This window comes from Myotis yumanensis, unplaced genomic scaffold (genome assembly GCF_028538775.1).
Source record: "Myotis yumanensis isolate MYYU_CA2020_CCGP unplaced genomic scaffold, mMyoYum1.0.hap1 SCAF_9, whole genome shotgun sequence".
NCBI lineage: Eukaryota > Metazoa > Chordata > Mammalia > Chiroptera > Vespertilionidae > Myotis > Myotis yumanensis.
In genome coordinates, this window is record NW_027223760.1 from 5,800,562 (window position 1) to 5,812,579 (window position 12,018).

Below are 12,018 nucleotides of genomic sequence, written 5' to 3' on the forward strand. Positions count from 1 at the left end.
TTATACTCAAGCCGAGCGAGCTCCTGTAGTAAGGAGCGAGTCCTGTACTCACATTCTTCCCGAGACGACGCAGCCAGCAGCAGGTCATCTACATACTGGAGCAGGGTTACCTCCGGGTGCTGGGTCCTGAAGGTGACCAGGTCCTGATGGAGGGCCTCATCGAAGATCGTGGGAGAGTTCTTAAATCCTTGGGGCAGCCTGGTCCAAGTCAGTTGCCCTGCAAGACCAGCCTCCGGGTCGGTCCATTCAAAGGCAAATAGAGGTTGACTGCTTTCACAGAGTCGCAGGCAGAAAAAGGCATCCTTTAAATCCAATACAGTGTACCAGCTCCTGTCAGGCGGGAGGGAACTCAGAAGATTGTAAGGGTTAGGGACAGTGGGATGTATGTCCTGTACCCTGCTGTTAACCTCTTGTAGATCTTGCACTGGTCGGTAATCCCCGGTCCCCGGTTTCTTGACGGGAAGGAGTGGTGTGTTCCAAGCTGACTGACAGGGCTTCAGGACGCCTCCCTGCAGTAGCTTTAGAATATGTGGCCTGATTCCTTCCTGAGCCTTCTTACTCATGGGATACTGCCTCACCCGAATTGGAACTGCAGAGGCTTTTAAGGCAACTACTACCGGAGGTTGATTTCTCGCCAGCTCTAATCCGGCCTTCTCTGCCCAGGCATCCGGATATTTGTCTAGCTACCTTGTTACATCCTGTTCCTTTACCGGGGAGTCATACAGGCGGTATTCATCCTCCATAGACATTGTTAGAGCTGTTACTACTGGTTGCTGGACTAAGGGGCTCAAGAACTCTACTCTGGGCCCTTCGGGGTTGAAAGTGATGCGGGCTTTTAATTTGGTAAGCAGATCTCTCCCCATGAGGGGAGCTGGGCAGTCAGGTATCACCAGGAAGGAGTGATGGACCTTTCCCCTTCCTAAGTCTAGAGTTCTTTTGGTGGTCCAGGCTCGGTATCGGCTACCGTTGGCACCCCTTACTAGGGACCGCTTAGTTGACAGCGGCCCCAGTGGTGCTTGTAATGCCGAGTAAACAGCTCCGGTGTCCACCTCAAAATCAATAGGAGTCTCCTCCACATCAAACTTTACCCTGAGCTCGGGGAGGGGGTCCGAGCCCCGTCGCCCCTAGTCTTCATCCAGGGCCAGCAAGGTGGGCGGTTTAGCCTGTAGGCCCTTCCTGGGTCTCTTTGGGTAGTTTTTCTTCCAATGCCCATACTCCTTGCAATGGGCACACTGATCCGGGTCCAATTTTGGTCGCGGCCGTGGCCCAGCCCTGCCTCCCTTCCTGTCTCCCTCTTTATTGTTACCGACTGCTGCGGCCAGGATTTTAGTCAATGTTTTATCTCTCTTTTTATTCCTGGCATTCTCTCTTTCCTCTCTCTCCCTTTCCCTACGTTCCTCTTTCTCCTCCTCCGTTTCTCTTTTATGAAAAACTTTATCTGCTTCTTTAACTAAGTCTCTAAGAGTGAGGTCCTGCAGCCCATCAAGGCGCTGCAGTTTCCGCTTTATATTTGCAGCGGATTGGCCAATGAAAGCCATGGCTACTGAAGCCCTCTGGCCCTCCGACTCCGGATCGAAGGGAGTAAACCTCCGATAGGCTTCCATTAACCTCTCTAAAAAGACTGTAGGAGATTCATCAGAACCCTGGACGACCTCCCTTACCTTAGCCAAATTGGTGGGCCGCCTAGAAGCTGCCCGGAGACCCGCCACGAGAGCCTGGCGATAGGAGGACAGATGCTTCCTACCTTCCGGAGTATTAGGGTCCCAGTCGGGGCGAGCCAGTGGGAAGGTGTCATCAATAATATTCTGTAGCTGTGTCGGACGCCCGTCTCGTCCCGGAACGTTCTTTCGAGCCTCTAACAGGATCCGGTCTCTTTCCTCTGTAGTGAAGAGGGTCCCCAGAAGTTGTTGACAATCATCCCAGGTTGGTTGATGAGAAAATATAAGGGACTCCACGAGACCTGTTAACCGAGTGGGGTCTTTAGAGAAAGGAGGGTTATTATTTTTCCAATTATATAAATTAGAGGAGGAGAATGGCCAATACTGGAGGGCCGGCATCTCCCCCCCGTTCCCATTTTCCACCATAGGCCCGTAAGGGCGTAACGGCAGAGTAGTGGCCACAGGTCCTTCATCCGGCTGGCGCCGGCTCCTAGTCCGCTGTGCTGGCCCGTCGCCCGGTGGCAGCAGGGAAACCTCGAGGGTGGAATCTGGGGAGGCCACCGTTGGGGACGCTGGCAGGGGGGCTGGACCTGGCGCCGGAGAAGGCACTTGGTCGGGCCGCTGCAGTGCCTCGGCCGCCGGAGGCTGCAAAGGCGAAGCATAAGGTGGTGGGAAATCTAGGAGAATAAGATCAGGCTGTGAGTCCGGGAGGACCGGAGGAACAGAGGGGGGAGGAGAGGGGAGAGCCGGCTTCACAGGGAGGATTGCTGGCTCAGAGACAGAGACCGAAGACCTAGGGAGAGAACCAGGGGGTAAGAAAGGCTTGACCCACGCCGGAGGGTTCTCACATAAGTCCTGCCAGACCAGGATGTAAGGCTCCTGATCTGAATGCCCGTGTCGGCCAGGCTGAAATACCTGTCTCCTTACCTCCCTGATGAGAGGCAGATGGAAAGACCCCTCCGGGGGCCATCCGACATTAAAGGCGGGCCACTCGGATGAACAAAAAGTCTGCCATTTACCCTTTTTGACAACAAGAGATAGGTTTTTAGCTCGTCCCTTGACTTCTGACCAGCGATCCAGGGTCAGAGACAAGGGAGTAGAGGCAGACTGGCCCATGACTTCGAACACACACACACCAATGACAAAAAACAAGGAACAAAGGACAAGGACAGACACAACGCGTCGAGACAAAAATCGAAGGATCCAAAAAGAAGGATTTACAGAACCAATTGATCTAGCTGGCAACAGAACTACAGACCCAGAATCAGAATCCGTACCTAACCGACGGAACAGACAGGAGTCCACCAGGCGTCCCTGGTCCTCTCTAGACTCCACCAGGGCGTCCCCTGGGGTTGTGGCCTGCGACCTCCCGACACGTCTGTCTGTCGCAGTCGGGGGAGGCTCACGCCCCTCCCCGACAGCCACCCGACCAAACAGATTTGCCAGCTCTAACTAAATTTGTGTTTCCAATATCTAAGCGATTGCTATTCAGAAAGGCGCCGTCACTTACCCCAAGAAGCGTCTGTTGGAACCCAGAGGCGGCTGCAACAAATACCTCGCTGCGTGCCCGGCGACAAGTGGGGGAGAGCCTCCTGCCTTAAATAGGGGGTCCCTCTCCTCCCCGCTGGGGGAGAGCCTCCAGCCCTAAACAAGGGGTCCCTCTCACCCCCGCCGGTATCTCGGTGGAACCTCCAAATGTAAAGTCCTGGATGCAAGCCGCTGTCACAAAGAACCAAGAGACGCTTCTCATGCAAAAGGCAAAGGGTTTATTCAGCTTCCAACATGTTGGGGCTCACAGCTTAGCTTACTCTGAACGCAGCAGAGCAGCGGCTGTCAGCCCCGACCAAGAGTTTAAACATAGGTTATATACCTTTCAGCAAACAGGGCAAGTAACCTGGGGTCATTCCATTGGAGATCTAGCGTCGTGTCAACATACCTATCTGCTTTTGGCGGGGAGGGAATGTAGTTTGGAATTTTTCATTAATGATCTGGCTTTCTAAGTGAGTTAATGCCTGTCTGGTTTCTTATTAGGTGTTTGTTCTTCAGTCCCCTCCCGGGCTGCAGCCATCTCCCGTAACCTCCCTGGCTGTAGCTATCCCCCATAAAAGTTGTTTGTTTCATCTGCCCCTTCTGACCTTTCCTAATTACCCTGGTGCCGTTTGCTCCGTCTGTCCCTTCTGACCCTCCTGATTATGTTGGCGCCTCTCACCATTTAGTTTTTTCCTTTTTAAATCCTATTTTCTATTATTTTGTACTGTTTCAGTTAGTTTAGATTTAATCTTTTTTAACCTCTGATTTACTACCTGGGATTACTTTCCACTTGTCTCAGATACATTCTTTAGAAATTCCTTTAATGAGGTTGTGCTGATGGCCAGAAGTCTCAGCTTTGTTGTCTGCAATGTGCTTGTTTCGCCCTTATTTCTGACAGCTAATTCCCTGAGTATAGAGCTTTCAGTTTACTGTTAGTTTCTCTCGGCACATTGCAAATCTGCTTGCCCTGTTCTCTGGCTTCCTTTGTTACTAATAAAAAATCAGTGAAGTTCCAACATCTCCTCATGGAAGGTGCCCATTTTCAGCCTGCTTTTAAGATCTTCTCTTTGCTCTGATGCCCTATAGTTTCACTCTTATGTGTTGAAGTGAGAATTCCTTCTTAATTATCTTCTTTGGGATTTATTAGATGTTTTGAATTTGTGGACTGGTGTGTTTCAGTTCAGAAAAACACTCAACCATTACTCCTTTAAATATTTTCTCGGGTATTCTCTGTTTTCTCCAAAAGCACCTTTTGCCTGTTTAATTGGATTCTGGCCTTTTCTTTTCAAACCTGTCCTCCACTCACCAGTAAGAAGTCACTGACATTATTGAGTGGGTAGTCCTTTGGGGTTTATGGTAAAGTTTCCCTTGAAACCCCTTTTGAATTGACCCTGGCCTTGACTCCTGTCAGTGTGGCTTCAAGGAGCAAAGTTTAAGTCCTCCACATTTGGTAAAGTACCCTCAGAGGGACAGCCAGCTGCTACACTTCACCTGTGCCTCTGAGTTTCCAAGTTCACTTTGCTCTGCAGCTGAGAAAGCTCATTTTATTGCCTTCCCATGTATGCATTAAAATATATATATGTAGCATTTTTCAGTATTTTTACTCAACTTCAGTGGGATGGTTAATAACCTACATACCTGAAAGAGTTTATTTTTAATTGTTTGGTTAGTTTTTCCCTGTTTTTCTTTCCTGAGTCAATGTTTTCCTTTAGGGTAAATGTTTTCTGTTATCTTTGTCTCTTCTCTTTCTCTTTCAAATGGAAATTCTCCCTTATTGCCTTTGATATTGAGAATAAATTGTTAGAGGAACTACCTGGAAGCAAGGGTTGTGACTGCAGGCTTTCCCTGAGGAGACAGGGCAAGAGAGGCTGTTATGTCAGAATGCAGACATTTTCCACTGGGGGGAGGGGATGGGATCATAGAATCAGCTGTCTCATAATTACATCGTCAGCTCATTCCTTCTGTCAGCCCAGGTGTCCCATTGCATTGTAGCTGAAATTTCTGGAGTGCAATCTAGGGTGTGCTTCAGTCAACACCTATGGTCACCTCAACTACAGAGAGATTGTGTTGAGTATGGACAGTACGGCCCAGGTCATCCCTGTCTGCCTTGCAGAAACAGGTGAAACCTCTTGTCAATAATGCTCACACTCCCAAGTATGGGAGGAGATTCTGAGAAAGGGCTAACATCAGTGGTAGACCACAGACTTCCTGGGGACTGTGGTGTGATGTATGTGAAAATAGTCCTCTGGTCTCCTTACCATTTAATTTCTAGTAAAGTGGTATAGATATTTTTATATGCATGAGAAGATAAGACATGAGTTAGAAAAGAGTGTCAAATTGTTAAGAAAACAGGAAATGTTTACAACACCGGAAATTGTCCAGAACAAAACTGAAAAGTCTTTGAGGTTTTGGCTTCCAGAGGTTCAGAAATACCCATGGTGGAGCAGCTCATTTGGTTAGAACAACATTTTTCTACCCAAGGTTGTGGGTTCAATCTCAGGTCAGGGCACATATGGAAGCCACTGATGAATGCATAAATAAGTGGAACAACAAATTGGTTTCTCCCTCATTCTAAAAAAAATCAATACATTAAAAAAAATAGGTGCAGAAATAGATAAGAACAGATACAAATTCATATTGTAAAAGGGCTCCAACAGGAGGTAGAGTAACAATTTTTTGCCCATTTTACAATCAATCTACCACAACTGACTATCCTAGTTACAACCAATTGTACCTAAATGGCTGCAATTTCCTAGCTTTATTAAATTTTAATTTACATAAAATAAAATTCAATACATTCTTTAGTAGATTCAATAATCAGTTTGGTGAACATATTTCCCACAAGTCTTGGCATTTTCAATTAGCTTACATATGTGTATATATTTTGACATGTGTGTTCATTTTATATTTTATTTTATTTTAATTTTTACCTTTTGATCCCTTTCAACCATTTCTCTTAACCTCACCTCTGGCAACCACCAAAACATTATCTGGTTCTATGAGCTTGTTATTTTTGTTGTTGTAGTTGTTGTTAATCCTCACCTGAGTATATTCTTCCATTTATTTTTAGAGAGAATGGAAGGGGGCAGAGACACAGAGAGAGAAACATCAATGTGAGAGAGACACATTGATTGGTTACCTCCCACACATTCCCGGTCTAGGGCCAGGACTGCAGCCTGCAACCAAGGTACGTGCCCTTGACTGGATTCGAACTCAGGACCTGTCAATTGATGAGCCAACACATCAATCACTGAGTCAAACCAGCTAGAACTGAGTTTCCTTTCTTACTTTTATTTTTTATTTGTTTTAGATTCCACATTTAAGTGAGATCATACAGTATTTGTGTTTCTGTGTTTGACATTTCACTTAGCAAATTTCCTTCAGGTCCATCCATATTGTTGCAAATTGGCAAGATATTATTTTTATGGCAGAACAATACCAATTTCTTTATCCATTCATCCATAAATGGACGAAGGTTGTTTCTATCTTTTGGCTATTTTAAATAATGCTGTAACAAACATGGGAGTTAAGATATCTTTTTAAGTTAGTGTTTTTGTTTTCTTCAGCTGAATATACAGTAGTTGAATTGCTGGATCATATGATAACTCTATTTTTAATTTTTTGAGGTGTCTCCATACTATTTTCCACAGTGGCTGCACCAATTTAGATTCCCACTAACAGTGGGAATCTTTTAAGGGTTCTCTTTTCTTCACATCCTCACCAACACTTGTTCTTTTTGTCATTGTGATCATAGCCTGTCTGACAGGTAGAGGCAATATCTAATTGTGGTTTTGATTTTCACTTGCCTGATGACTAGTAATGTTGAGCATCTTTTCATGTACGTGTTAGACATCTGTATGTCTTCTTTGGAAAATGTCTATTCAGATTGTCTCCCTATTTTTAAAATCAAATTGTTTGCGTGTTTTTTGCAATTGAGTTGCATGAGTTCTTTACAGAGCTTGGATATTGTAAATATTTTCCCCCATTCAGTATGGTGCCTTTTCATTTTGTTGATAATTTCCTTTTCTCTGTGGAAGCTGTTAGTTTGTTGTAGTCATACTTGTTTATTTTTGCTTTTGGTGTCAGATTCAAAGACCTGAGTAAGGAGTTTACCACCTATATTTTTGTCTAGAGGTTTCATGGTCAGGTCTATGTTTTTCAAGTCTTTAATTCATTTTGACTTAATTTTTGTACCTGGTGTAACACAGTGGAGAACTTCTATTCTTTTCCATGTGACTGTTCAGTTCTCCCAACATCTGTTATTGAAGAGACTGTTGTTTTCCAATTGTATATTCTTGGCTCCTTTGTCATAGATTAATTGACCATACATGCATAGGTTTATTTTGGGCTATTTTTTCCAAAGATCTATGTATCTGACTCTATGCTGTGTCATACTGTTTTAATTACTGTTGTTTTGTAATAAAGTTTAAAATCATGCATGATGCCTCCAACTTTGTTCTTTCTCAAGATTTCTTTGGTAACTAGAGGTCTTTTGTGTTTCTATACAAGTGTGAGCATTATTTGTCCTATTTCTGTGAAAAATGAACAAATAACCCTCACTATAGTTGTGCCTTTTCTAGAATTTCATACTATTGTAATGTAGAAGAAGCAGGCATTTGTACTTGGTGAGTTTCACTTAGCATTTTTGTTAAGATTCAACCATGCTGTGGCATGTATGTCTTTTTGTTCTCTTTCATTGCTGACTGGAAGTCCATAGTATGTGTATTGGTAACTTAGGGCTGCTGTAACAAACTACCACAAATTGGGTGACTTAGAACAACAGAAAATTATTCTCTCACAGTTCTGGAGGCTAGAAGTCTGAAGTCAAGTTGTCTTCTGGGCCATGCCATCACCATGGGCTCTAGGAGAGAATTTAATCTTAGCTTCTTACATTTTTTTTTATCTTCTGGTGTTGCCAGTATCCTTGGTGCTCACTGCCTTCTGACTCATCACTCAGGTTTCTCCCACCATTATCATGTGGCATTCTCTTCTTGTATGGACACGAATCATTGTAGATTAAGGGACCCCCCAGCTCCAGCATGACCTCATTTTAACAAATTATATCTCCAAAGGTCCTATCCTATCTAATGAAAGAGAAACATGGTAATTAGCCATACGTCCGCTACCCTTCCCATTGGCTAATCAGGGCGATATGCAAATTAACTGCCAGCCAAGATGGCGGCCGGCAGCCAGGCAGCTGGAAGCGAACATGAGGCTTGCTTGCTTTGGTGACGGAGGACTCCAACGTTCCCCGCCTGCCTTGCTGGCCTCTGAGCTTGCAGTTTGAAACATTGTAACAAATATAAAAGCTAAACAAAACCCCAGAAACTCACTTTCAGCCAGCCGGGATCTCAGAGTTGGAGTTGATACAGTGTTTCGATTATAATAGAACCCAAACAAACCAGATACCTGCTTTCAGCAGCAGAGGCCTCAGAGCTGGAGCCAAAGCTAAAGCTGGCCCAGAATAAAAAAAGAAAAAGAAAAAAAGGAGCAGTTGGGAGCTACAGTCACCCGCCAGCCTGAAAACAGCCCTAAGCCCCTCACCCAGACTGGCCAGGCACCCCAGTGGGGACCCCCACCCTGAAGGGTGTGTGACTAGCTGCAAACAGTCATCAGCCCCTCACCCAGACTGGCCAGGCACCCCAGTGGGGACCCCCACCCTGATTCAGGACACCCTTCAGGGCAAACCAGCTGGTCCCCACCCATGCACCAGGCCTCTATCCTATATAGTAATATGCCTCCCAGCACCGGGATCAGGGGAGCAGCAAGGCCTCCTGGCACCCGGATCAGCATGACAGGGGGTAGTGCCCAAACCCCCTGATCGCCCTTCGGCTCTGTGTGTGACAGGGGGTGTGGCCACAACCTCCCTATCCACCCTGCTCTGTTTGTGACAGGGGAAGGCGGCCCAACCCCCTGAACAGCCCTGCTCTGTGCCTGATAGGGGGGAGCTCCCCAATCCCCTGATCACCCTACTGCTCTGTGTGTGACAGGGTGTGGCACCCCAACCCCCCAATCGGCCCTACCCTGAGTGTGACTGAGGGTGGAATCACAATCTCCCGATCCGCCCTGCCCTGTGCATGACAGGGGGCAGTGCCCCAACTCCCCAATCGGCCCTGCTCTGAGCCCGACCAGGGGCTGCACCTAGGGATTGGGCCTGCCATCTGCCACCCGGGAGCAGGCCTAAGCCAGCAGGTCGTTATCTCCCGAGGGGTCCCAGACTGCAAGAGGGCACAGGCCAGGCTGAGGGACTCCCCCTCCCGCCGGAGTGCACAAATTTTTGTGCACCGGGCCTGTAGTCTACACTAATAAAAGAGAAACATGCAAATTTGTTGTCACTCCGCTACACCCATCAGCCATTCAGGAGTGAGTATGTAAATTAGCCAAACAAAGATGGCAGGTTAATTTCCATATGCCGCAGAGCGAAGATTGAAGCCTCCAGCCTGAGCAAAGACTAAAGACTGAAAACTGAAGACTGATGATTAAAGACTGAAGACTGAAGATTGAAGAATGAAGAGTGAAGAGGCTTGGCTTCTCTGCTGCAGCCAGAGCAAAGGCCTGGGTCCCGGGTGTCGGAGGAAAACTGGTGCTGGCAGCCAGGGGAAGGAAGGCCTATTGCACAAATCTCTTCGTGCAAGGGGCCTCTACTTTTTAAGTAAGAACACATTCTGAGGTTTCAGGTGTTAAAAATTTAACATATCTTTTTGGGGGCACAATTTAACACACAACGATATGGTTATAGCAGAATTTTTTATTCATTCACCAATTGAAGAACATTTGAGTGCTTCCCATGTGAGCTATTATGAATATTATAATTAGGTGACATTCATATACAAGTCTATGTTTTTATTTCTCTTAAGAAAATCCCTAGAAATGGGATAGCTGGTTTGCATGTTTAATTTTATGAGATAATGTATTTTTTTCCCCCACACAAAATGTGGTAGCTTTATATATTTTTTTCTTTTATAAAATCTTTGTTGTTGAGATATTACAGATGTTCCCTTTTTTGCCCCCATTGGCCCCCTTTCACCTGGTTACTGCCCTACCCCAGGTCTCCACCACCTTATTGTGTGTGTCCATACGTAATGCATATTTGCATGTAAGATCTTTAGTTAATCTCTTCCTGGTCCCCCTCCTCCCTTCCTTTGAGATTCCTAAATCTGTTCCATATGTCCATGCTTCAGATTCTATTTTATTCATCTGTTTATTATGTTCATAAATTTCTTGTTCATTTATTTTGATTCATAGACTAAATTGTTAATAGATATGTATTTATTGTCATTTTAATGTTCATATTTTTTTATATTTTTGTTTTTCCTCATCTTAAAGAATACGCTTCAACATTTTATGTAATACTGGTTTAGTGGTGATGAACTCCTTGTCTGTGAAGCTCTTTATCTGACCTTCAACTCTAAATGATAGCTTTGCTAGGTAGAATAATCTTGGTTGTAGGTCCCTGATATTCAACAATTTGAATATTTCTTGCCACTCACTTCTGGCCTGAAAAGTTTCTGAGAAATCAGCTGGCAGTTGTATGTGTGGTCTCTTGTAGGTAACTAATTTTTTTATCTTGCTACTTTTAAGATTCTCTCTATCTCTAAACTTTGGCATTTTAATTATGATGTGTCTTGGTGTGGGCCTCTTTGGGGTCCTCTTGTTTGGGACTCTCTGTGCTTCCTGGACTTGTAAGATCATTTCTTTCACCAGGTAGTTTTCTGTTATTATCTTCAAATAGGTTTTAAGTATATTGCTCTATCGCTTTTCCTTCTCCGCCCCCCCCCCCTTTGATGTGAATGTTGGTGTGCTTGAAGTTGTCCCCATGGTTCCTTAGACTGTCTTCATATTTTTTAATTTTTTTTCTTTATGCTCTTCTGTTTGGGTGTTTTTTGCTTCCTCATATTACAAATTGCTGATTTGATTCTTGGAATCCTCTATTATTGAAACCCTGTGAATTATCCTTTAGTTCTACTAGTGTAAGCTTAATTTCTGACTGGTCCTTTTTCATGTGTTTGCCATTCTCACTATGATCCGTGAAAGCCTCAATACATCCCTTGATGCTCTCTTTCAGTCCCTTGAAGCTCTCATTAAGATCCTTGATTAACCTTATAACCATGGTTTTGAACTCTGTATTCAGTGCTTTGCTTGCTTCCATTTCTTTCATTTGTGACATGTTTATTTGTTTCCATATTTTGGCTGCTTCCCTGTGTTTATTTTTATGTATTAGGTAGAGCTTCTATGTCTCTTGGAATTTGTAGAATGACCTTATATAGTAGGTGTCTTGTGGGGCCCAGTGGTTCAGGCTCCGCAGTCACCTGAATTGGGCGCCTTAGGTGTGCCTTTGTGTGGGCTGTGTGCAAAGTCTTATAGGTGAACCTTGATTGTTGTTGGTGTAATTGGGAGAAAATAACCTCCAAGCCAATTTCCTCTGAGGACCAGCTGTGACTACAGTGAAAGAAACACTGTGCAGGGAACACCCCTATAGAACAGATTTTGCTTCAGTGGGGCTTTTATGCTCACTGAGTCTGCCCCTTGGGTGTGTTGCTAATGGATGTATAGAGTTGTAATCGTTTATGATCTGAAGCTCTCCACCAGGTGCACTGGCTCTGGAGCCATCCAACAGGCACTATAAAGAAGTTTGTAGATGGCTGCTACCAGTATTGGACTTGTGAAGTACCCAGGTGAGGTCATTACATAGTTAAGTAAGGTGCTAGTGCTGATTCTTAGGCCTTTTGTTGAAGGTGTGGGGCATTCTGATGCCAGATGCTGCTTGTTTCAGAGACTTTAGCAAAATCTGAAGCCTGAGGGATTGATTCAGAGAAAGTTTGGGCACTGG

The 12,018-nt window shown here is 45.0% G+C and overlaps 1 protein-coding gene across 1 annotated transcript; it reads right to left on the reverse strand.

Annotated features, from left to right (window-relative positions):
• Positions 1–683: 683 nt before the first annotated feature.
• Positions 684–2,774, reverse strand: LOC139016694 (uncharacterized). The gene is given in 2 exon segments (XM_070424954.1): positions 684–2,288; positions 2,373–2,774. Coding segments are annotated over 2 exon segments (2,007 nt in total).
• Positions 2,775–12,018: the final 9,244 nt, after the last annotated feature.